Source organism: Electrona antarctica (assembly GCF_951216825.1).
Source record: "Electrona antarctica genome assembly, chromosome: 14".
NCBI classification, from domain to species: domain Eukaryota; kingdom Metazoa; phylum Chordata; class Actinopteri; order Myctophiformes; family Myctophidae; genus Electrona; species Electrona antarctica.
The window spans coordinates 39,479,938-39,507,333 of NC_136795.1; the positions used below are offsets into that span (position 1 = coordinate 39,479,938).

Here is a 27,396-nt window from a genome sequence, read left to right on the forward strand (position 1 = left end):
ACACATTCATATCTCCATACAGCGCCCCCGGAAGGCTTGAAGGAGACCCGCAGTCAAGCTCCCTACAGACCACCTCTGCATCCTGTTGGCCAAAGTCACCTTCACACACTGAGACCCACGTCTGATTAGAGTTCACCTCCACTCTGCCTGAACACAAACTAGTCCCATTCACCAACCGTACAGACTCTGGAGAGATAAAGATGCAGGGGGAAGGGGGGACGGATGGACACAGACAGAGATAGGGAAAGACAGAGAGAGAGAGAGAGAGAAATAAATATAGATAGAGAAAGTGTGGGAGGGAAACATGAAATTAGATAGATACAGTATAGCAGATATAGTGGATCAAACAAGACTGTGATGATTGCTGTCACTTTTGAAGTCATCATTTGCGTTACCTGAACAGGTCAACTTCATTGTGTCAGTGGGATTATGAGAATTATGAGACACCATTGTTGCGCACTCCCTCAGTGAAGACTCAGAGCCAACACAGAAAGATGTAATCATCCATACCGGTTGATCTGTAGAACCAGAAGTCCTTTCTGTTGAAAGAGAAGAGCCACAGTCCAGCTGTCTACAAACTACAGCTGATGCCTTCAGGTTCCAGTCAGACCCATCCACTGGTCTCCAGTCTCTCTGATGCTTCATCTCCAGTCTACCAGTGCAGTTAGTGGCTCCTCCCACCAACCTGACATCCCCTGCAGGCTCTTTGAGCAAGAACTCTTTGGGCCACATTGCCACATTCATATCTCCATACAGTTCCCCCCTGAAGACTGAAGGAGCCCCACAGCCAAGCTCCATACAGACCACCTCTGCATCCTGTTGGCCAAAGTCATCTTCACACACTGAGACCCACGTCTGATTAGACTTCACCTCCACTCTGCCTGAACACAAACTTCCACCAAGCAACCTCACAGACTCTGAAAAGAGTGAATGGGTGAGCAAGGGAGAGAGAGAGACAGACAGACAGGCAGACAGACAGAGACAGTGAGACAGATGGACATACAGTATACTGTACGCAGATACAAAGATACAGAAGATGAAATAACACTATAAAGATAAATACAAAGGGTATTTTGTGTCTTATATGTGGGGACTACGTACGGAAGTGAGCTTCCAGCATGTTATGATCAGCGGATTAATCACTTCCATGTATGGAATGTTCATTAATGTGCATTGCCAAGACTAAAGAAAGAAAGAAAGGATACTACCACCGTCCAAACTTCATGGGTGAGGTGATAACTACAAAATTACATCAATCTCATTAATATCGGTGGTCACCTACAGTTGTCACCTGGTCAGCATACTTAAATGTCTTTACCTAATGTCCAAATATCCGATATCTAAATATTACAATATCCACGCTAGATGTGTACAAACTTGCTAAAGCGCTCGAGACAGAGCAAGCCACACAGCTGTGATTAATTCCATCAGATATCTGAGGGGGGGGGGGGGGGGGGGGGGTGAGGGGAATCACCTCTGTTTAGTTGGCAGTAGGCTAAATGAGTAAGAAAGATCAAAAGTAACTTTCTTTCTTGTGTCATAAGAGAATTATGACATGGGATGGATTCTTGTGTAGTTTGTAGAGACCCTAACTGTATTATTTAAGACAAGTCATTGTTTGTGTTACCTGAACAGATCACCTCTATTCTGTCAAACACTGTAGAAGTATCAGTTGTTACACAGTCCCTCAGTGAAGACTCATTTCCAACACAGGATGATGGAATCCTACATACTGGTTGATCTGTAGAACTCAACCTCTTTGCTGTTGAAATAACAGAGCCACAGTCCAGCTGTCTACACACTACAGCTGACAATTTGAGGTTCCAGTCAGACCCAACCATTGGTTTCCATTCACTGTTGTGTTTCATCTCCAGTATACCAGTACAGTGTCTGGTTCCTCCCACCATCCTGACATCACCAGGTTCTAAAGAGACAAGAGTAAGTTGTAAAAATAGAAATGCCATTACAAAATAATCATCTAAACCTAAAGTGTAGTTTGTCCTTTACCTGCACAGGTGAGTCCAACAGCCTTGTCATGTGAGCAGATGTTAGTTGAGGATTCACATTCCAGGAGAGCCGGCTCATTGCCTTTGCACTGGAACTCTTTGGTCCACATTGACACATTCATGTCTCCATACAGCACCCCCTGAAGGCTTGAAGGAGACCCGCAGCCAAGCTCCCTACAGACCACCTCTGCATCCTGCTGGTCAAAGTCACCTTCACACACTGAGTCCCACGACTGACTAGACTTCACCTCCACTCTGCCTGAACACAAACTAGTTCCATTCACCAACCTCACAGACTCTGGAGAGAGAGAGAGCGAGAGAGAGATTGACAGAGCATATAAATAGATACAGTAAATTAAATAAAAGACTAAGGATTACTTGTCATTGTTTGTGTTATCTTACCTGAACATATCACCTCCAGGCTGTCAGTGGAAGTACCAGCTGTTGCACACTCCCTCGGGGAAGACTCAGACCCAACACAGGAAGATGTAAGCCTCCACACAGATTTATTTGTAGAAGTAGAACGTCTTTCTGTTGAAACAACAGAGCCACAGTCTAGTCGTCTACACATTACATCTGACAACTTCAGGTTCCAGTCAGGCCCAACAACTGGTATCCACTCTGCCTTTTGTTTCATCTCCAGTCGGCCAGCACATTTATTTGTTCCTCCCACCAACCTGATATCATCAGGCACTATAGAGAAACAAGAGAGTAAATAGTAAACAAGACATGTACATAACATTCATAATCAAATAATAATCAGAACAAAAGTTTAGTTTATCTTTGACCTGAGCAGGTGAGTCCAAAAGACCATAAAGTTGAGCTGTAGTAGTGTAGTCGACTAGTTCTACAGTCCAGGAGAACAGACTCGTTGCCTTTACACTGGAACTCTTTAGTCTGCAATACATTTTGTACGTGTCCATAGAGTGACTGCTGGAGGACTGAAGGAGCCCCACAGCCAAGCTCCCTACATACCACCTCCGCACCCTTATGGTCAAAGTTACTTCCATCCAGTGAGAACCACGATGATTGAGACTTCACTTCAATTCTACCTGAACATAAATTAGGCCCATTCACCAACCTCACAGATTCTGGAGAGAGAAAGAGATAAGATTGAGACAGGGAGAGGGAGGGAGGGAGGGAGAGAGAGAGAGAGGGGGGGGGGGGGGGGGGCTTGAGTGAGGGGCATAATACAAATATAGATAGATCTATAATATAGATTCTATATAGACTACAACATATTCAATAAGATACTTTAGAAAGAGAGAGATCGGCTACAACAGATTCAATAAGAGAATTCAGAGAGAGAGAGAGAGAGAGAGAGAGAGAGAGAGAGAGAGAGAGAGAGAGAGAGAGAGAGAGAGAGAGAGAGAGAGGTGGACATATATGTGATAGATGCAGTACATGAAATTAGACACTGTAAAGACTACTGTAATTGTTGAAGTCATTGTTTTGGTTACCTGAACACTTTACATCTAATCTGTCAGTGGAAGTATTAGTTGTTGCACACTCCCTCAATGAAGACTCAGACCCAACACAGGAAGATGAAATCATCCATACAGGTTGATCTGTAAAACCAGGTTGCCTTTCTATTGAAACAGCAGAGCCACAGTCCAGGTGTGTACACACTACAGCTGATGACTTCAGGTTCCAGTCAGACCCATCCACTGGTCTCCACTCTCTCTGGTGTTTCATCTCAAGTCTACCAGAACAATTACTGGCTCCTCCCACCAACCTCACTTCACCAGGATCTGTACAGAAATTACATAGTAAACAGTAAAGTTTTAAATGTACTTTCTTTATAAAATCATATTCCAAACAAAAAAAAAATTGTCTTTTACCTGAGCAGATAATTCCAATAGCCTTGTCAGGTGAGCAGGGGTATGTAGTTGAGTTTGAGGTTTGACAGTCCAGGAGAATCGACTCACTGCCTTCACAATGGAACTCTTTGGTCCACATTGTAGTGTTCAGGTCTCCATAGAGCGCCCTCTGGAGGTCTGAAGGAGCCCCACAACCAAGCTCCCTACAGACCACCTCTGCGCCCTGCCAGTCAAAGTCACCTTCACACACTGAGACCCATGACTGATTCGACTTCACCTCCAGTCTTCCTGAACACATACTAGTCACATCTACCAACCTCACAGATTCTGGAAAGAGGAAGGGGGGGGGGGGGCACATAATAAGTGCATAGATAGATCCATAGATACAACAGATTCGATAAGATACTGTACAGATTTCCTAAGTGATTGTTAGTGTTACCTGAACAGATCATCTCCAGCCTGCCAGTGGAATTAAGGGACTCCATTGTTCCACACTCCGTCAGTGAAGACTCAGACCCACCACACAAAGATGGAATCCTCCATACAGCTTGATCTGTAGAACTAGAATTCCTTTCTGCTGAAACCGTAGAGCCACAGTCCAGCTGTCTACAGACTGCAGCTGATGAGTTTTGGTTCCACTCAGATGTCCCACCAACTGGTCTCCACTCTCTCTGATGTTTCATCTCCAGTATACCAGTACAGTTACTGGCTCCTCCCACCAACCGGACATCACCAGGCTCTGTAGAGAGACAAGAGCACTACACATGTAATATAACTTTCATTATGAAATATAAATAATCCAAACCAAAAGGGAAGTTGGTCTTTTACTTGAGCAGGTGAGTCCAACAGCTTTGTCAGGTGAGCAGGTGTTTCTACTTGAACCTGGAGTTCCACAGTCCAGGAGAACAGACTCATTGCCTTCACACTGGAGCTCTTTGGTCCACATTGGCAAAGTCGCATTTCCATAGAGTTCCCCCTGGTGGACTGTAGGTGGACCACAGCCAAGCTCCCTACAGACCACCTCTGCATCCTGCTGGTCAAAGTCATCTTCACACACTGAGACCCATGACTGATTAGACTTCACCTCCACTTTGCCTGAACACACACTAGTGCCATTCACCAACCTCACAGACTCTGGAGGGAGAGAGAGAGAGAGAGAAGACATAAGTGTATATACATAGATACAATAGTCAATAGGAGACTGTACAGATGTCATTTCTTAAAGGGAAACTTCACCCTTTTTGCAAAAGGGTGAAGTGTGTAATATGTGGTTTTAGATATTTTAGATTTTAGTAGTGAGCCCAGTGTCTCTGATGTCATGGACACTGGGCTCACTTACTTCCTGGACTACATGTTGCCTCCGTAAGACAGCCCCCCCCCCCTATCCACAAGGAGGAGCAGTGCACCAAAGCATCATGGGAATTGTAATCTTCTAAACGTCATTAACATATATTTCTTTGCAAAAAGGGTGAAGTGATTTTAGTGATTATTACCTGAACAGATCACATCCAGTCTGTAAGTGGAATTAAGAGACTCCTTTGTTCCACACTCCCTCAGTGAAGACTCGGACCCAACGCAGGGAGATGTAATCCTCCATACAGGTTCATCTGTAGATTCAGAATGCCTTGCTGCTGAAACAGCAGAGCCACAGTCTAGTTGTTGACACACTACAGCTGATGATTTCAGGTTCCAGTCAGACGTACCACCCACTGGTCTCCATTCTCTCTCTTGTTTCATCTCCAGTATACCAGAACAGTTACTGGTTCCTCCCACCAACCTGACCTCACTAGGACCTGTACAGAAACATCAGAGTAAACAGTTATAAATGAACTTTCTTTATAAAATAATATTACAAACCAAAGGTTTTTGTCTTTTACCTGAGCAGACGATTTCAACCACTGTGTCAGGTGAGCAGGGATTTCTAGTTGAGTTTGAGGTTCCACAGTCCATGAGAATCGACTCATTGCCTTCACACTGGAACTCTTTGGGCCACATTGTAGCGTTGATGTCAATGTAGGGCGCTCTCTGGAGGCGCAAGGGAGCCCCACAGTCAATCTCCCTACAGACCACCTCTGCGTCCTGCCGGTCAAAGTCACCTTCACACACTGAGACCCACGACGACTGATTAGACTTAACCTCCAATCTTCCTGAGCACTTACTAGTCCCATTCACCATCCTCACAGATTCTGGAGAGAGAAAGAGATAAGATTGAGACAGGGGGAGGAGGGAGGGAGGGGGAGGGGGGCTTGAGTGAGGGACATAATACAAATATAGATAGATCTATATAGGCTACAACATATTCAATAAGATACTTCAGAAAGAGAGATATCGGCTACAACAGATTCAATAAGAGAATTCAGAGAGAGAGAGAGAGAGAGAGAGAGAGAGAGAGAGAGAGAGAGAGAGAGTGAGAGTGAGAGAGAGAGAGAGGTGGACATATATGTGATAGATGCAGTACATGAAATTAGACACTGTAAAGACTACTTTAATTGTTGAAGTCATTGTTTTGGTTACCTGAACACTTTACATCCAATCTGTCAGTGGAAGTATTAGTTGTTGCACACTCCCTCAATGAAGACTCAGACCCAACACAGGAAGATGAAATCATCCATACAGGTTGATCTGTAAAACCAGGTTGCCTTTCTATTGAAACAGCAGAGCCACAGGCCAGGTGTGTACACACTACAGCTGATGACGTCAGGTTCCAGTCAGACCCATCCACTGGTCTCCACTCTCTCTGGTGTTTCATCTCAAGTCTACCAGAACAATTACTGGCTCCTCCCACCAACCTCACTTCACCAGGATCTGTACAGAAATGACATAGTAAACAGTAAAGTTTTAAATGTACTTTCTTTATAAAATCATATTCCAAACAAAAATGTTTTTGTCTTTTACCTGAGCAGATAATTCCAACAGCCTTGTCAGGTGAGCAGGGATTTCTAGTTGAGTTTGAGGTTCCACAGTCCATGAGAATCGACTCATTGCCTTCACACTGGAACTCTTTGGGCCACATTGTAGCGTTGATGTCAATGTAGGGCGCTCTCTGGAGGCGCAAGGGAGCCCCACAGTCAATCTCCCTACAGACCACCTCTGCGTCCTGCCGGTCAAAGTCACCTTCACACACTGAGACCCACGACGACTGATTAGACTTAACCTCCAGTTTTCCTGAGCACTTACTAGTCCCATTCACCATCCTCACAGATTCTGGAGAGAGAGAGAGAGAGAGAGAGAGTGAGAGAGAGAGGTGGGGGGATAGAGAAGGAAAGAGAGGGAGAGAGGGGGAAAAAGAGTCAGAGAGGATGCCAGAGAAAGATGTTGGAATAGGATCATCAAACATGCAAGGAACAGCTCCCAATTAAAAATAAATAAATACATGTCTTTCTGATTGAGTTACTTTTACTTGTTTTCTTTCTCTTCTGCAATGTAACAGTATACCTGAGCAGGTGAGTCCAACAGCCTTGCCATGTGAGCAGGTGTTTCTAGTTGAGTTTGAGGTTTCACACTCCAGGAGAGTCGACTCATTGCCGTCACACTGGAACTCTTTGGTCCACATCGACACATTCATGTGTCCATACAGCGCCCCCTGAAGGCTTGAAGGAGACCCACAGCCAAGCTCCCTACAGACCACCTCTGCATCCTGTTGGTCAAAGTCACCTTCACACACTGAGACCCATGTCTGACTAGAGTTCACCTCCACTCTGCCTGAACACAAACTAGTCCCATTCACCAACCGCACAGACCCTGGAGAGAGAGAGACAGAGGCAGATAAACACACAGAGAGGAGACAAGACAAGTGTGTGTGTGTGTGTGTGTGTGTGTGTGTGTGTGTGTGTGTGTGTGTGTGTGCGTGCGTGCGTGCGTGCGTGCGTGCGTGCGTGCGTGCGTGCGTGCGTGCGTGCGTGTTTGTGATCAAATAGTTGTATGACTTTAATTTGAAGATTTTTGAGTGGTGCAACCACTCCAAGGAACAGCAATGTCCCTATGTTTAGAGTACCAACAGGGGGCGCTGTTGCACCACTCACTTCAGACTGGTCTGATTTTAGTCTAGAATCTATAATAATCATTTCTTATTTTCATCTTTGTTTATACCTGCAGTGGAGTGTGTTTGTTTCGCCTGGAGATCTGAGGAGAAAAATCACAAACCAAATGGGGTTCACTGTAACAGTAGGCCTACATGGTCCTCCAAGAGGAATGAAGAGTAGTCTGTTCACCACTGGTAGAAAAAGTCCTCAAATGTTTTACTAGTATCGATACTGTAATGTAGAAATACTCCGTTACAAGTAAAAGTAATGAATTAAAAATGTACTTGAATAGAAGTACAAAAGTATTGGTATCGAAATGTACCAAAAGCTCATTTTGCAGAATGTCAAATATATACAAATCCTTTGATAAAAGCAGATCGGCTATTTTCAAATGGCCAAAATGTATATAGCGCTAAAGTGATGAATGTATGTTGTAATAATAGTCAAAGTTTACAAAGAAACTAGTAGGCTAACTAAAGTTGTTAAATAATTATAGTGGAGTAAAAGTACACTATTTGCCTCTGAAATGTAGTGGAGTAGATGTCAAAGTAGGCCTACTGAAAAATGTATATACTCAAGTAAAGTACAAATACTTATATACAAATACTGATTATGTTATACTTATACTTTAGCTATTGAAAAATAGCAGATCGATTTTCTATTTTGAAAATCTTTGCATATATATTCTTTCATTTCATTTTTAACTCAAATCTTTGCTTCTTGTGGGGTCCCCTGGAACTACATATTTTCAGATGAGGGTCAGCGGCCAATTACATATCTTTTGGGGTCCTTGACATGAAATAGGTTGAGAACCACTGATGTAGAAACATGGGTTTTTCAGAAAACTGTCAGGATTTAGAAGGCATTTGTAAATGTAGATGTAGATGTAGGTCTAAGTAAATGTACTTAGTTACTTTCCAGCACTGCTGTTCACCATACTGTGCAGAGTTGGACCTGTGTGCATCCTGCTGACTGTGAGCGGTTGTCTCACCCACAGCCACGCACACAAAAATAAGTGTTACATGTTGCTATCATTCTGCTTTAGTGTGTGCATATTTGAAATGATTTTGTTACATTCTTCTTACATAGATACAGCAATCTGTGTGTGGCAGATTTATAAACATTTTCACTATCACTTAAAAAGATCAGATAATGTTTTTTTGTGGCTTTCGCCTTTATTTTATTTTATTCTTTTATAGAGGGACAGACAGTAGGCTGACAGGAAATGGGGAGAGGGGTGGGGGGTGACATGCAGTGAAGGCCGTCGGGATCGGGAGTCGAACCCGCGGCACACTGCCAGGCTTGGGCTGCTGGCCAAGGTGCCTGGACCGCTGAGCCACGGCCCAGCCCAGATCAGATCATTTTGTGTGCCACTGTATTCTGTAGCATGACAAAGTAAGGCATTAACATACAAAACAAAAACAGTAAAGAAAGAAAAAAAGAAATAGATATGAGGTTTCTGCCGGACAGCGTCGATATGTGACTCTCACACATATGAACGACATCATCCAATACATACATACCACATACTAAATGCACAAACCTGAGTCTCCATAAAAAGCTTGTCCCAGTGCGTTGCTATTTAATGAAGTTGTACAATTCAATGTTAATTTTGACAGCACATTATGATTTAGTCTTAGTCTTTGGATAAAAGCGCTATATAAATGCACCATTAACTGGCATTTACCATGTGATTAACAGACCTATTTTAGTAATCTGAAATTGTTTAGTCTTAGTCTACTCTTAGTTGACTATGGTAAATCAAAATATTTAGTCTTAGTCTTAAGGACCCTATCTTGAGCCACCCCTTAACCTTTTAAAATACTTCAATGAGCCGATACATCTACACGTTGTGAGCTTGTAGATCAGCTACTTGAACTATTTTAAACGGTTTTTAAAAAATTGTAAAAAATGGCAAATAAGTTTACGGATAAGGGGTAAGGTGTATATAGATAAGATATAAAGATATATAGCCCTTCATCTTTTAGTCGTGGTCAACAAAATTAACACCGGTACAATTGTTCTATACAACATCGTCACCTTGCTAAAATAATGCCCTGTCATTTTGTCAGCTGTTTTTTCTGAAAACAGAAAGAACTGAACCAAAACGGACTATATTATATTTCTTAATAATTTCACCCAATACGTTTAAATAACAATATACCGGTATGACTATATTGAAATTATGCTATCTGTCAAACTTTTATTGATATTAAAATGACATTATTTTAGCAAGGTGACAGCATCCAAGTTAAGGTATTGTGGGTATTGTGCCATTGCAGATTAAACTGATTTAGAATTGATAGTTTATGAGTTGCACGTGTAAGCTAAATTTGACAGTATGTTACAAGTTCTTCAAACTAAATAATAATTAAATATAAATACAAGCAAATACTCTATGCAAGAACAACACAGTCTGCGTTCAGGAGTGTAATTACTTACATTAAAGCACCCAATAACCACTTATGACTTAGACCTGCCCATGCACACTTTAGTTATTATAATATTACAGAGAGAGCCTACTGAGTGAGGAAGTGGCCAATGTTAATTCCTGGCATATCAATTATCAAGTTATCTTTACACTTTAAGGAAAGTTTAATTACAAATTAGGAAGGAGCACAGACAAGGTCAAAACACAATTCGGAATACATCATACAAAATCATCAGTAAAATACCTCGGTTGCATTCTGGAGAGGGTAATTTAGACAGCCGAAATATGGCCAGCAAGGTATTGAGCAAGGTCTCCGCACTGACAGTTTTTGGCCCAGACAACAAGGTACTTGGGAGACCAAACTGGTGTTGGTCAATTCCCTTATTTTGTGCCATTTAGATTTTGCACGTGCATCTTGGTTTGAGGGTTACATAGCAACCCTCAGGGAATACATAGCAACAAAATGATCAGTAAAATACCTGGGTTGCATTCTGGAGAGGGTAATTTAGACAGCCGAAATATGGCCAGCAAGGTATTGAGCAAGGTCTCCGCAGAGAGCTCAACTGGCTAAAATACCTGGGTTGCATTCTGGAGAGGGTAATTTAGACAGCCGAAATATGGCCAGCAAGGTATTGAGCAAGGTCTCCGCACTGACCAAACTGGTGTTGGTCAATTCCCTTATTTTGTGCCATTTAGATTTTGCACGTGCATCTTGGTTTGAGGGTTTAATCAAATCTCTCAGTACCAAGCTACAGTCAGAATAGACTGATCAGAGTTATATTAGGGATGGGGTCCAGAACCCATAACCAGTTCAGAGAGCTCAACTGGCTCCCAATCCACCATGGCCAGATTAACCATGGTCCAAAAAATCAAATATGTTGTGGTCCCAATATTGTATAAATAAATGTATTATTATTATTATTATTATTATTATTATTATTATTATTATTATTATTATTATTATTATTATTATTATTATTATGTGAAGCCTCCTGCTTTTAAGATTAATGTGGGCAAAGGATAATTTACTTACAATTAACTGGCATTTACCATGTGATTAACAGACCTATTTTAGTCATCTGAAATTGTTTAGTCTTAGTCTACTCTTAGTTGACTATGGTAAATCAAAATATTTAGTCTTAGTCTTAAGGACCCTATCTTGAGCCACACCTTACCCCTTATCCGTAAACTTTTTTGCCATTTTTTACTATTTTGAAAAACCTTTTAAAATACTTCAATGAGCCGATACATCTACACGTTGTGAGCTTATAGATCAGCTACTTGAACTATTTTAAAAGGTTTTTAAAAAATTGTAAAAAATGGCGAATAAGTTTACGGATAAGGGGTAAGGTGTATATAGATAAGATATAAAGATATATAGCCCTTCATCTTTTAGTCGTGGTCAACAAAATGAACACCGGTACAATTGTTCTATACAACATCGTCACCTTGCTAAAATAATGCCCTGTCATTTTGTCAGCTGTTTTTTCTGAAAACAGAAAGAACTGAACCAAAACGGACTATATTATATTTCTTAATCATTTCACCCAATACGTTTAAATAACAATATACCGGTATGACTATATTGAAATGATGATCTGTCAAACTTTTATTGATATTAAAATGACATTATTTTAGCAAGGTGACAGACATCCAAGTTAAGGTATTGTGGGTATTGTGCCATTGCAGATTAAACTGATTTAGAATTGATAGTTTATGAGTTGCACGTGTAAGCTAAATTTGACAGTATGTTACAAGTTCTTCAAACTAAATAATAATTAAATATAAATACAAGCAAATACTCTATGCAAGAACAACACTGAAGTCTGCGTTCAGGAGTGTAATTACTTACATTAAAGCACCCAATAACCACTTATGACTTAGACCTGCCCATGCACACTTTAGTTATTATAATATTACAGAGAGAGCCTACTGAGTGAGGAAGTGGCCAATGTTAATTCCTGGCATATCAATTATCAAGTTATCTTTACACTTTGGGAAGACAGAATCAATTCTGTTTGGCCCCAAAATCAAATTAGAAAGGAGCACAGACAAGGTCAAAACACAATTCGGAATACATCGCAATGAAAGCAATAAGGTACACCCGCACACTGTGCATTTGCTCGGCACATGAGTATTGTCTTATTTAATGAAGCTTCATTAAATAAGACAATACTCATGTGCCGAGCAAATACACCATGTGCGGGTGTACCTTATTGCTTTCATTGATGTCCACTGGCCTACGCACCTGTGCATACACCTGATTTCTAAGTGTGCAAAAGTTTTCTCCTACAAGGAATACATAGCAACAAAATGATCAGTAAAATACCTGGGTTGCATTCTGGAGAGGGTAATTTAGACAGCCGAAATATGGCCAGCAAGGTATTGAGCAAGGTCTCCGCACTGACAGTTTTTGGCTCAGACAACAAGGTATACTTGGGAGACCAAACTGGTGTTGGTCAATTCCCTTATTTTGGGCCATTTAGATTTTGCACGTGCATCTTGGTTTGAGGGTTTAATCAAATCCCTCAGTACCAAGCTACAGTCAGAATAGACTGATCAGAGTTATATTAGGGATGGGGTCCAGAACCCATAACCAGTTCAGAGAGCTCAACTGGCTCCCAATCCACCATGGCCAGATTAACCATGGTCCAAAAAAATCAAATATGTTGTGGTCGCAATATTGTATAAATAAATGTATTATTATTATTATTATTATTATTATGTGAAGCCTCCTGCTTTTAAGATTAATGTGGGCAAAGGATAATTTACTTACACAGGGCTCAACAACCTCGAAAACAGTGTCAAACTGATAACCAATCTTTTTAACAGAAGACAGAAACATGTCTATTGGAAAAGGTTCCCCTATAGAGGGTCATTAGTGTATGATAGATAAGGGCAGCGCTTGTTTTTATGTCCTGTACTGTATGTGTTAATGTCATATGTTTTTGTATTGTATATCTGTACCTTATTAATCTGTTAAATGGAAATAAGTCCCTGGACTTTCTTGTTTGTTTGTTTGTTTGTTTGTTTTCAAATATATCAAATCAAATACAACTATAAGAATTATAATGTCAGTCAAATGTCTAACTTGTGAGAACTCATGAATTCTAATATTCATATAACACAAAGCTGTGTTAAGTCAAATATCATAATCATAATCACTTTTTTCTCTCTCTAAAAGATTGAGTGATTTAGAGATCAGCAATATTATATATATATATATATATATAAGTGACAACCCAAAAGTATAAAAAAATCACACCCGTGTGAAGTGAGGGGCGCTAATTTAACCAATTTAGACCTGAGCTCGATTCTACAAAACGTCTTCTAAATCATGACAGTTTTCTGAAAAACCCTATGTTTCTATATGTCAGTGGTGCTCAAACTATTTCATGTCAAGGACCCCTAGAATTATATGTAATTGGCCGCCGACCCCATCTCAAAATATGTTGTTCCAGGGACCCCCCAGAAGCAAAGATTTGAGTTAAAAAACCTTCGCTGTGAAAGAATATATATTCAAAGATTTGCTCCACATTTTCACGATTTTTCAAAAAAAGCAGACCTACAAGCTCGTAGCGCGGCACTCGGTGCCGCGCTATGAGCTTGTAGATCTGCTATTTTTCAGTAGCTAAAGTATAACATAAAGGCTTAAAACACCAAAAACAACATTGAACTAAAGACAAACATTAAACCTGTGTATAGGAGGGGGGAGGGCCCCTCAAAAAGAGTCCTACCTGAGCACCAGAACAGAATCAACAGCTTCAGTAACAGATTCATCTCTGCGTCTAAAGGATTCAGTCACTCGTGTCTGAACTGGACCTTCACTGAACAAGCTGACCAGCTGTCTTCAATCATGTCTATGTTGAAACATCAGCTTTTCTCTTGATTCTAATCTCTTCATCAGGATGTGGTTTCTATATAACGCCAACGTTTTCTTACTGACATTTTGACAGGAAGCTGTCAGCATTGACACATCTTCCAGTAAATCTGAAAGATTGTATCTGAAGATCAAGTATGTCATCAAGAGGTGAAGCAATTGGTCCATTGGTTCCATAAAGGACCTATCGACTGCATACATATTTTCTGTCATTTAGAATTTCCTGAAAGACATAAATCCCTAAAGGAGTCTTTGGCAATGAGCATGAAACTATGGACGAATATATAGGTAACATTCTTGAATCTTCGCCGTAGAACAGGGGTGCCCACACATTTATGACGTGAGATCTACTTTCAAAATGACCAGCTCAACAAGATCTACCCACTGAAAAAATAAGTGTACCATTGCTGAAAATAGTTTAAATATATAATGTACCTGGGGGGGCTTTGGAATAGGGAATGGGGAGAAATTATGACAGGCAGTTTCTGCTGTCAAAATATGTCCCCCCCGTATTTAACTTAAACGCCCAGTGTATTCTCAATGGCAATAGCACAAACTTTGGCATGCTACTAGTCCTACATACTTACACCTAGAAACCCCATTCAAACCTATTTAGGTTCATCTTACGGTGGACATGTTTGCCTGAGAATAAATCTTTGAAATGTTTCATAGTTTTAGAAATATAGTGCTTTCAAATTTGAGAAATTCACGGCAGATATTGGCACGTCAAAAAAGCACTTTCACCTAGAAACTCCATTCACACTTTTTATAATTCAGTTTACTGTGGAGACACATGCTGGACCTTTTTACTTTGAAATGATTTGTAGTTTCTGAGTTATTTAACTTAAACGCCCAATGCATTCTCAATGGCAATAGCACAAACTATGGCATGCTACTAGTCCTAGAAGGACTAAACTGGAGAAAGAGCACGCAGACATCTTTTAGATTAATTAATCAATATATGCAGTTTATGTTTTTGTGCTTTGATTAAATAATCTAAAAAAGAAGATTCTCAGAATTAGTCATTTTACAGTGAAGTTAACCAGATTGTTTTATAGAGATATAGATACATTTATAAAACAATCTGGGTAACTTCACTGTAAAATGACTAATTCTGAGAATCTTCTTTTTTAGATTATTTAATCAAAGCACAAAAACATAAACTGCATATATTGATTGCCTGAATCATGTTCCATTGACTGCATGTGGCTGCAGTTGCCTAAGTTGCCAAAGTCTATTTACAGGCAACCTATCTTGCAGCATCATGTACGTGCTAGGAAAGGTGAAAATGACACCCAACTATTATCTGCTTATTAGGAATTAAAAGTTTGACACAACATTTTATATTCTATAGTACGGACGTCATTTTAGTGACTATAGCAAATTTATGTTACATCATTTTCTTTTAATGATAGGCCTATGTCATAACACTGAGCAGAAATCCAGTGGTTCTCAAAGTGTGTTCTGGGGACCCCCAGGGGTCCATGGGGGATCCAGGGGGCAAAAGGTGTTATTGGCTTTATCCATATTTTATATATAATAAAAATACCAGATATACAAGCTGCACAATCCATGCATCTGCATACATGCCCATGTATATGGTCATATCAGTCAGATCGGCGGTTCTCCATAATTTGCCTATACTGTATGCCGGGCTTATGTCGTATCTGCGGCTTTGGAGCAGCACCGATCTGACCGTGCACCACTCCCTCTGGCCCTCAGCTATCTGACCGTGCACCACTCCCTCTGGTCCTCACCGTGCACCACTCCCTCTGGACCTAACCGTGCACCCACTCCCTCTGGTCCTCACTGTGCACCACTCCCTCTGGTCCTCACCGTGCACCACTCCCTCTGGTCCTCACCGTGCACCACTCCCTCTGGTCCTCACCGTGCACCACTCCCTCTGGCCCTCAGCTATCTGACCGTGCACCACTCCCTCTGGTCCTCACCGTGCACCACTCCCTCTGGTCCTCACCGTGCACCACTCCCTCTGGTCCTCACCGTGCACCACTCCCTCTGGACCTCACCGTGCACCACTCCCTCTGGTCCTCACCGTGCACCACTCCCTCTGGTCCTCACCGTGCACCACTCCCTCTGGTCCTCACCGTGCACCACTCCCTCTGGCCCTCAGCTATCTGACCGTCTGACCGTGCACCACTCCCTCTGGTCCTCACCGTGCACCACTCCCTCTGGACCTCACCGTGCACCACTCCCTCTGGTCCTCACCGTGCACCACTCCCTCTAGTCCTCACCGTGCACCACTCCCTCTGGTCCTCACCGTGCACCACTCCCTCTGGTCCTCACCGTGCACCATGCACTCCCTCTAGTCCTCACCGTGCACCACTCCCTCTGGTCCTCACCGTGCACCACTCCCTCTGGTCCTCACCGTGCACCACTCGCTCTGGTCCTCACCGTGCACCACTCCCTCTGGTCCTCAACCGTGCACCATGCACTCCCTCTGGTCCTCACCGTGCACCACTCCCCTGGTCCTCACCGTGCACCACTCCCTCTGGTCCTCACCGTGCACCACTCCCTCTGGCCCTCACCGTGCACCACTCCCTCTGGTCCTCACCGTGCACCACTCCCTCTGATCCTCACCGTGCACCACTCCCTCTGGCCCTCAGCTATCTGACCGTCTGACCGTGCACCACTCCCTCTGGTCCTCACCGTGCACCACTCCCTCTGGTCCTCACCGTGCACCACACCCTCTGGTCCTCACCGTGCACCACTCCCTCTGGCCCTCACCGTGCACCACTCCCTCTGGTCCTCACCGTGCACCACTCCCTCTGGCCCTCACCGTGCACCACTCCCTCTGGTCCTCACCGTGCACCACTCCCTCTGGACCTCAACCGTGCACCACTCCCTCTGGTCCTCACCGTGCACCACTCCCTCTGGACCTCAACCGTGCACCATGCACTCCCTCTGGACCTCACCGTGCACCACTCCCTCTGGTCCTCACCATGCACCACTCCCTCTGGTCCTCACCGTGCACCACTCGCTCTGGTCCTCACCGTGCACCACTCCCTCTGGTCCTCAACCGTGCACCATGCACTCCCTCTGGTCCTCACCGTGCACCACTCCCTCTGGTCCTCACCGTGCACCACTCTCTCTGGACCTCACCGTGCACCACTCCCTCTGGTCCTCACCGTGCACCACTCGCTCTGGTCCTCACCGTGCACCACTCCCTCTGGTCCTCAACCGTGCACCATGCACTCCCTCTGGTCCTCACCGTGCACCACTCCCTCTGGCCCTCAGCGATGCACACAGCGAGTTTGAAGTCGATCCGTGAGCTTGATTATCACAGAGCCATGTCGGAACGTGACATCATCTATTCTATTCTGTACACCCACAGGAGTTATAGAACTGTCTGCGTGGGCGAGGTCGAGCATCATTGTGATGTCAGAACGGGCCAGCTCCATCTGTGTCCCTTCTATGCCCAAATTTGGAGTCTATATGCAGATGTCAGAACATCATTGTGATGTCAGTTCTGTGTCAGGCATGCCCAAGGTGTTGTGATGTCAGAACAGGCCAGCTCCATATATGGAAATATAGGGGTGATCAGGTCCAGAGCCCGGGCAGAGGCTTTTGTGCTGGTTCTGGACAACCGGCTATCCGACGGACTCGACACCGTGTGTCGAATTTGAAGTCGGTGGGCGAACGGTTCTCGAGTTACGTGGATTACAGACTTAATTGGTGCATTTCTAGATAGAGTACGACAGTACGTACATACTGTACAGAGACTTGGTGCATTTCTAGATAGATTACAGTAGTCTGACAGGGAATCGGCAGAGAGATGGTGGGTGACACGCAGCAAAGGACGTCGGGATCGGGACTCGAACCCACAACACGCTGACAGGCTGGAATTGGGGGCATTAATTCAAAAGTTAAAATATGGAGATAAGAGTTTTCTGCCCCACAGCAAAAACATGTAGCATTATCACTTCATCAGGAAGTGGTTTCCTGAAATTTAGACAGGAAACCAGCATTTCTTGCACGCACAATCCATGCACCTGCCTACTGCCCGCCCGCCCTGCCACACGCACGCACGCACGCACGCACGCACGCACGCACGCACGCACGCACGCACGCACGCGATGTTCATGTTGAATGTCAATACATATACCATAATATGTTGTTTGCAAGCAATTCTCAGACTCATGGATGAACTTGTATTTGTTGCAACTGCTCTCTATAAAAACAGGAAAGTAACGCTTCAACCCATATTCCTTTTTGATCAACCAGAAAAATAATTGTTGGATTACAGTATGTAATGATTTATTGTTGATGGGGAAAGAAACGGCCTGCTCACTCCTCATGCATTGAAGGAAGCATGGCCAAGCGAAAAATACATTTACTAAATTATATTTTTATACAAAAAGAAAAAAAAATCACAAACACCATACAAACACTTACAAAAATAGCTCATGTATAAGCTTGCATGTGAGCTTGTATTATCTGGTATTTTTTATATATAAAATATGGATAAAGCCAAGGAGTTAAAATGTATTAACCCATTTTGGGCGGGAACCCCTTTTGGTGTTAGCATTATGTTATGCTTTAGCTATTGAAAAATAGCAGATCTACAAGCCCATAGCGCGCCACCGAGTGGCGCGCTACGAGCTTGTAGGTCTGCTATTTTTGAAAAATCGAAGAACGACTGACATAGAAACATAGCTTTTTCAGAAAACTGTCGGGATGTAGAAGACATTTTTTAAATTTCGACATCAGGCCTAAATGCCCCCTGTATCCCCCATGGACCCCTGGGGGTCCCCCGACCACCGGATTACTGGATCTCTTCCAGGTCAGTGTTATGATATAGGCCTATCATTAAAAGAAAATGTTCTATACAATATGTTCTATAATAATTTGCTATAGTCACTAACATCCGTATAGAATATCAAATGCCTTGTAAGCAGATGATAGTCATGGGTGTTACTTTCACACCTCCTTGCACGTACATGATGCTGCGAGATAGGTTGCCTGTAAATAGACTTCTGGGTAACTTCACTGTAAAATGACGAATTCAGAGAATCTTCTTTTTTAGATTATTTAATCAAAGCACAAAAATATAAACTGTGTATATTGATTAAATCTAAATTCTAAAAGATGTTTGTGTGCTCTTTTTCCAGTTTAGTCCTTCTACACTACAGTGACGATTCAAGAAGGTCACCCATTGAGATATTCGTTTCAAGCTCATTGCCAAAGAAACCTAAGGATTTGTCTTTTTCTAAATTATTATTAGTATTTCCCCTACTCCACTACATCTCAGAGGCAAATATTGTACTTTTACTTTTACAATTATTTGAAAACTAAAGTTACTAATTACTTTATAGATAGTTATTACAAAACATACATTACCCATGCACTTCAGCTCTATACATTTAGACAATTTTAAATCTGCTATTGTCAAACATTTTTGTACATTTTGAATTCGTAACGGAGTAGGCCTATTATTGCAGTAGGCCTATATTGCAGTATTGATAATTTTACTTAAGTAGGCTATACAACATGTGAATACTTTTTCCACCACTGTAAAAAGGGACTTGATAAAGAGGTCATGAGTTATCGCGGGTCTCGGCTGCATCCTGATGATTTCGAACAACACGACAACGTCAACATCACTGGCCCTAGACGGATGGTGGTCAACATCAACAGGCCCCCAGAGCACTGGCGGGAAAAAGCACTCAAATGATTTACATAAAGTGCAAGACCACTTTGGTAGAGGTTTGGGTTGTGTAGTTACCTTGCCTACAATTTGAAGATCTGGATCAGGATCCACGGATCCAGTCCGGGTTTTCTTCCTAATCAAAATGGCATGTATTTTGGATATTGGAACTATTTTTCTTTTCGAAATCTTATATGTGTGTACATTTATGGAAGCTTTTTTGCCTATAATGACATGCCTAAAATAGGAATTTATAATGAATGTGTATACAATTGTGCATTAACACTGACTGTGGTGTTACAGAAACATTCAATGTTCAACCCCCTACTGTATTTGCTCTCAGACGCAATCTGGCAACACCGCGGTGTTGCCAGATTGCGTGGACGTACAGTGGACTGTGGACGTACAGGTATGGCCCCCTGCGCGCAGGGGGCCATACCTGTACGTCCACAGTCCTACGACGGTTTTGTGCCAAAAATACCAGATATCTATACAACCTTACAATGCGGTAATGGATAACGGAGAACTCGCCAGTTTACCAAGTCGCCGCGGCGAAAGTTCTTCATCATAATATGAAGAAGAATTTTCGCGGCGGCAATGTAATTCATTAGTAAACATATTATGTTTACTAATGAATTGTTTCGGTACTTTGATGTTTAAACTTTTAGCATTCCTACTTTCTCTAGTGTTAACTCTAAACAACTATCCCCTCTCTTTCTCTCTCTCTCTCTCTCTCTCTCTCTCTCTCTCTCTCTCTCTCTCTCTCTCTCTCTCTCTCTCTCTCTCTCTTCAATGCAATTTAAATGAAGGTGAAGTAAAACTACGCGGCGAGTTGGTAAACTGGCAAGTTCTCCGGTTACCGTAGTAATCACCTTGTAGGCTATTGACTTGGACCAGGGCATGGCTTTCATTTGAAATGTTTTCATAACAACTACAGTAGCACTATTTCAAACTTATAGGCTATTATTATTACTTATTTTATTTATTTATTTTAAATAATTCTTACCATTTCTTATTCCTTTGCATCGGTTTCTTTTATTTACAGTAAGATGCATGGAGGATGTGTCCTATAAGAACACTAAAGGTCTTTCAGAACAGAAATATGAAATACAGATGCAGAAAGAAAATCAGAGAACTGGTTTCCTTATAGAGAGAGTCAATTTCACTAAGTAAGATTATAAATCTCCACAATAAACGGCCAGCAAGTGCATTAGGTTATGAGTTCCATCCAGAGATCCACGATGCAGGATTATAAAAATGTCAGATCTATGAATCTAAAGTTATTGATACACAAACAAACACTGAGTTATGAATCTAAAGTTATTGATAGCACAAACACAAAAATGAGTGATGGTATATATAAATATGGCAGTATGGCACGTGAGTTATCGCTTGACAAAACAACACTGCTCAACTCTGAAGCTTTACATTTAATTTGTGGAGAGAGAGAGAGAGAGAGAGAGAGAGAGAGAGAGAGACAGAGAGAGAGAGAGAGAGAGAGAGATACAGAGACAGATACAGAGACAGAGACGGAGAGAGAGAGAGAGAGAGAGAGAGAGAGAGAGAGAGAGAGAGAGAGAGAGAGAGAGAGAGAGAGAGAGAGAGAGAGAGAGAGAGAGAGAGAGAGAGAGAGAGAGAGAGAGAGAGAGAGAGAGAGACAGAGAGAGATACAGAGACAGATACAGAGACAGAGACGGAGAGAGAGAGAGAGAGAGAGAGAGAGAGAGAGAGAGAGAGAGAGAGAGAGACAGAGACAGAGACAGATACAGAGACAGAGACAGAGACAGAGAGGGAGAGAGATGTATACATTGGGGAGGGTCTCACAACAGAGCATGCAATGGCTTATTCTCCTTCTCTCTTGGGACTACCCTTTTACCGTTTTACGTGATAAGAATCTGACTCTGAACAGATGAAAACTGTCTCACACTTCTCATATGGGTACAAGTTTGCACACACAAACACACACGCACGCACACACGCACGCACACACACACGCATGCGCGCACGCGCGCACACACACACACACACACACACACACACACACACACACACACACACACACACGCACGCACACACACACACACACACACACACACACACACACACGCATGCGCACACGCACACGCACAGACATGATGTCATGCTGCGGTGGTCACTGCTCACACAATGCTCTCTCTGTTTTTACCAACCACCGTTTCGGTGGTCACCTCAAAAACTGGACTATGAATAGGCCTTTAGATCAGCTATTTTTGCCAAATGTTTGTCTATTTTATGTCCAAATGTTTAGCTACTATATAGGCTATGTCATGAATATGGACACCAGGGTTGATGTGTAAAGTAGACACAGGTGTGTGGACATAGTGCTAGTGGTTGTTTGATTTGTAAATCGAGGCTGCAGCACACTGATGTAATAAAGGGAACCATGGGGGGGTCTAGAGAGAAGCCCCTCACAGCCAAGCCTTGAGCATATGGACTCACCAAGACCTGGCAACAAGTTGGTGCCAACTCTAGTCAATAGGTCACGGTCACACAGGCTGTGCGTGTGTGTGTGTGTGTGTGTGTGTGTGTGTGTGTGTGTGTGTGTGTGGGTGTGTGTGTGTGAAAGAGATTTATTTTTGTCTTTTACCACAATAACATCTGAATTCTGTAAGAAAACGGCTAGTCGGGAATTCTCCTTTAAAAGAAATATTAAACCACGTAGGATTTGACAATGCATAATGTGTGAGCACTGAGCAGGTGTGCACATTGACACAGTTCCATTGATGTTGGCAGGCCGATGTCCCTGGAGGCTGCATGGGGTAAATGATCCTGTCTGTCTTTGTCCCGGACAAAAGGACACAGGGTGACACAGAGTCACAGAGGACATAAACCTGGGAGGGACTGACGCCCATGCTGTCACTCCCTGTCTTAACCCATTTAGAACTGAGGACAATTATAAAAAGGCATACCTTCTAAATCCCGAGTTTTCTGAAAAAACTTAGGAAAACAATTTACAAGTTAGATTAAGCAGAGCAAACACAACAACCAACAACATGGTATATAGTTACATGAGTACTGTAGAATGCAAAGAGAACAATGCAGTGCCTCAAAGAAACTGGGTGAACATCAAACCTAGAATTTGTATAAACAATATGCTATCTAAACAAAAATTTTAACATGCCCAAATATAAATAACAAAAACATGTTAGTAAGTATAAGTAACTATATCTCCAAAGAAAATCAAAATAGTTGACTAGAATAATTTCTTTACATTGCAGGTTGCACTGCTCTGTTATGTATAAGTTTACTCATAGCATGATTCAGGAACATCTGTTGTCAGATGGTAACCTATACTCTCTCCTATTACCTGTGTGCACTGCATGGATTCTATGCTCAGTGACCAGTGAATTACATTACATTGGCTCTAGTGTACTATCTACTGAGGGAGTTCATTCGAAAAGCTCAATATATAATTTCCAGAATATGCTCATTGCTCAATATGTGAAAGAGCACGGAAAGTTACCAATTTGTCACCGTCAGTAAATGCGTTGAATAAAATCCAATAGTAAAACCAGGTAATACCAGTCAGATGTCTCATTTTGGCAGAAGACCCGTCATCTCACAGTGTGTTGTGTAAATCAGAGGTTCCCAACCACCCGTACATGGACGGTTGCCGGTCTGTGGGACATGTAGGCCTACCACCGCGACATGTACCACCGCGAGTAGAATGCATATAACCAGGATTTTCCAATAAAGTTTACACGGTTTAACTTGTCAGGCTATTTACACTGTAAATAGCCTGAGAAGTCAAATTGTGTAAACTAAATTTCACAAGGCAACAGAACAGGTTTGAGTTTGACTTACGAACGTATCTAACCTACAAAAATCACACTATAGTGACACAGACATGGTGTACTCTTCACTGATGCAGAGGTGGATAGAATGTCATTTCATGTTGGTATATTCATTGCTTACATAATGAAATCCCCTATTCAAGATCTGTGATATTTACACTAAAGGTAGCTGCTCCTGTTTTGCCTTTGCTGAGGTGTAATTATGCACCAGGCAGCCCTTTTTTTTTTTTTTTCAACAATGTATTTATTTTCCTTTTTTACACACAAATGACAATACAAATATACAAAAACAAAACAATGAACAGTACAAGACAATTACTGATATAAAAAAAGCAAAACAACAATAACCAAAAACAACAACAAAACAAAACAAAAACAGCACTACTCCTCTTCAGCTCCATCCATTAAATGTGACAAATTATTGTTCTTTATGTATCTTATAAAACGGCCCCACACCTCCTGAAACATTTCTTGTTTGTCCTTAAGAATGTATGCAATCTTTTCCAAAGGTAAACATAAAGACAATTCCCTGAACCACTGTGTAATACTTGGTTTGTCTGGCCTCTTCCAGGTCAATGCTATCACTCTCTTAGCTTGTAAAATACATATATCTATAAACAATTGTTCATTACGCTTTATCTTGTGTCCCTCCGGATATAGACCGAGCAGGAAGAACTTTGGTTCTGGTACAATATTTATTGACACCAGGCAGCCCTTTTAAGTAAAGTGTATGTTGGATTAGATAGACAGACAGAGCCCCCCCGAGGCACTTTAGCTCTGCTATAAATCTCTCTACTCAGCGCTTTGATCACCCTGCAGACTAATACACCTGCATGAATAGTAAGGCCAAGGAGATACAAGATACAAGTCAGATTTGGAATTACAATTGTTTTTATTATTCAAATATTTATTACTCATAACCAACAGTCTGTGGAAATGGTTTTCAGAACAGCATGATAGGATGGGACAGACTGGTCACTGTCAAAGGGTAAACAAAAATAACAAATACAAGGGACAGTTTTTCACCGAGAATAAAAATAAGAATCACACACACACACATCCACATGCCACACATGTAGATATTATAATTTAAATTAGGCAATGTGTTTTTATGCTTACATTATAATGTGCGGCCGGTCGAGCTTCTAGTCGTTATAATTCAACCTCGTGCCAATATTATCATGGCAAAGTAGTCAAAGCAAACACATTAATTAAAATTAAACAGATGACACAACTGACTGAACTGAGTCAACTGAGATATGTCCAAAACTGTTACTTTTCAGGATGCCAAAAATTGCAGATCTAAAAGCTCAAAGCGTGTCGCTTCACACCACGTTTCAAGCTTGTGGATCTGCTACTTTTGAGACGCTGTAGTATGATCACGCAAGGCATTCATTGATAAAAATTACAATATGTTTGTAATAAATGGCTACAGAGTAACAAATACAAATTTTAATGTAACCTTAATACCGTGTCCGATGAGCAATCAAAACCAAGTTCAGTTGACTGCCAGGCAGCTCTTCCAGCTGAATAGGAGATCAACCATGATACCGGTATAGTGCATTCACATCATACAATGACACGTATACAGACAGGGAGACAGTAGGCCTATATATATCCATAAAGATACAGTACATACAGCATTTCCATGCATCCATCATAATATGTGATTATATGTCTGTGTGCGTAGTAGAGAGAGACCTGCAGGTAGTTAACACGGAATAGTTCAAGGCTTTGTATATTTCAAATGTTTGAAAGCAGCAAAACATACAGACCACTGTGACACAGACAGACAGCTCTATAGAGCGTCGCAGTCCCGCCTCCTACCCTGGACCAGGAAATGAATCCCAATGCATTTTCCTCATAGACATTTCGTAAAGTATTTATTTAAAGACCTTTTAAGCGTCGTACGAAGCCAACTCGAGTCGTGACAAATCATGACAACACACACAATATTTTGGACCAAACAAATAATTACATAGAAGAAAAACAACAACAAAAAAGTGTTGTAACCTGCCGTTTTTTTCTTCTTTCTAATTATTTTTTCGCCCCCAAAAATTGTGTTTGTTGTCATGATTTGTCACGACTCGAGTTGGCTTTGTCCGCGGCGTAAACGTCTTTAAATAAATACTTTCTGAAATGTCTATGAGGAAATTGAAAGGAGAATCATTTCCTGGTCCATGGTAGGAGGCGGGACTGCGACGCTCTATAGCCCTGCTGTCCATACAGGCGGGCTGCAAACAAAGGCCCCCAGACCGGAGAATCACAGAAAACATTAAAGACAGACAGATCTTAACAGGCGACAACATGGATACAAGAAGGCTGTGTTGGCTGGTATGGTACTGAAGAATCCACAGCATTGGATCCTTAGAAAAAGGCAACAAACGCTATACAACAGTGACCAAAGATTGGTATTTCGGGATACCGTTGCTGTCGGGCAGAAACCTATCTCCATATTCTAACCTTTTATGTTTTATTTTTTCTATAAATAGAGCACAGCAGTGGCCATGGTTTTCTGGACCCACTGAAAAAAAAATTCCCCATAGAGATTTACAAAGATATTTATATCAATTATTTTAAGCCTAGAATCCAGCCATCCAGGACCATGGTGAATCAACACCTTTGATTCTGTGAAAAAATACTTTTGTAAATCTCTATGAGAAAAAGGAATGGCCGATTTTTCAGTGGGTCCAGAAAACCACCACCCACTGCTATACTCTATTAAAGGAGCATTCAGTGATTTGGGTGATTTGGAAAACCACCCAGTCCTCCCCGGTAACAAAATGTGCACATGCACGCTCTACAGTGGGGGGAAGTGCAACAGGCCAACAGCATGTGCACCCCAGTCGATCATGATTGGCGGAAGGCCCCTCTCATCCTGATTGGATGAAGGCTTTGCCACCCGCCACCAAAACTGAAACTAGGGTTTTTTGACCCCAGGGGCTCACTGGGGACAGGGAGGAACTCCTTATATGGTCAGCACACTCTATAGTAGGGAGGATTATCCAGAAAAAAAGAAAAAGGTGATATTTGAATTAAGTAAAATCTCTGAATATACCTTTAATGCCCTACTTGATCATACTACGTCACCACACGAAAGCATCAAAAGTAGCAAAACATTTGCCGTTTTTGAATTTGAAATCCTGAAAAGTAACAGTTTTGGACATACAGAATGAGGTTTCTACCCGGCAGACAATATACAATGTCAGGGTATTTAATAGACAGAGCATTGGGGTGTTATAAAGACTGATTTATACTGATAAACAAGGATATACAAGCTCACAGTGCATTGCATCCGCGCTGTGTTTTGTAGATCTTCTATTTCCGGCGTACGATAGTGGGGCACGGCCAAGCATAAATGGCATCTGCGCTGAGTAGACCAGAGCCTTGAATCCCAAAAGCAGCTTTTATGAAACAGTTTAAGCCTCAGTAATAGTGCTGCACTTTATATTATGTTGGATGGAAATAATCCAGTAAAGATTCTTCCAGGAAGCACTGTTGGTTTTCGGTGGCACGGTTTTTACAATACTCCTAACTAACTAACATGCTGCTAAGATATAGTCTCTTTATATAACCAGTGTCACCATTACTGTATAATGGACAACAGCACAGTCACTAAGATGTAATAGATTTACTTCTCTAAATCTAAATCTTTGGCAATATAACAAGCTACAGTTGGTTTGCTACAAGTTGCTGCTTGCATTCCCTTTAATCTGGCATTATAATAACATTAGAATTT

General features: G+C 41.9%; 1 protein-coding gene across 1 annotated transcript; it reads right to left on the reverse strand.

The window, feature by feature from the left end:
* Positions 1-391: 391 nt before the first annotated feature.
* LOC306937190 (scavenger receptor cysteine-rich type 1 protein M130-like) lies at positions 392-14,059 on the reverse strand (the record flags this gene model as incomplete). The annotated part of the gene is made up of 9 exons (XM_079520856.1): positions 392-408; positions 2,008-2,304; positions 2,409-2,699; positions 4,823-4,960; positions 5,320-5,457; positions 5,794-6,012; positions 6,812-7,030; positions 7,262-7,567; positions 14,017-14,059. The coding sequence occupies 9 exons, from the start codon at positions 14,057-14,059 to the stop codon at positions 392-394; spliced, it is 1,668 nt and encodes a 555-aa protein (XP_079376982.1).
* Positions 14,060-27,396: the final 13,337 nt, after the last annotated feature.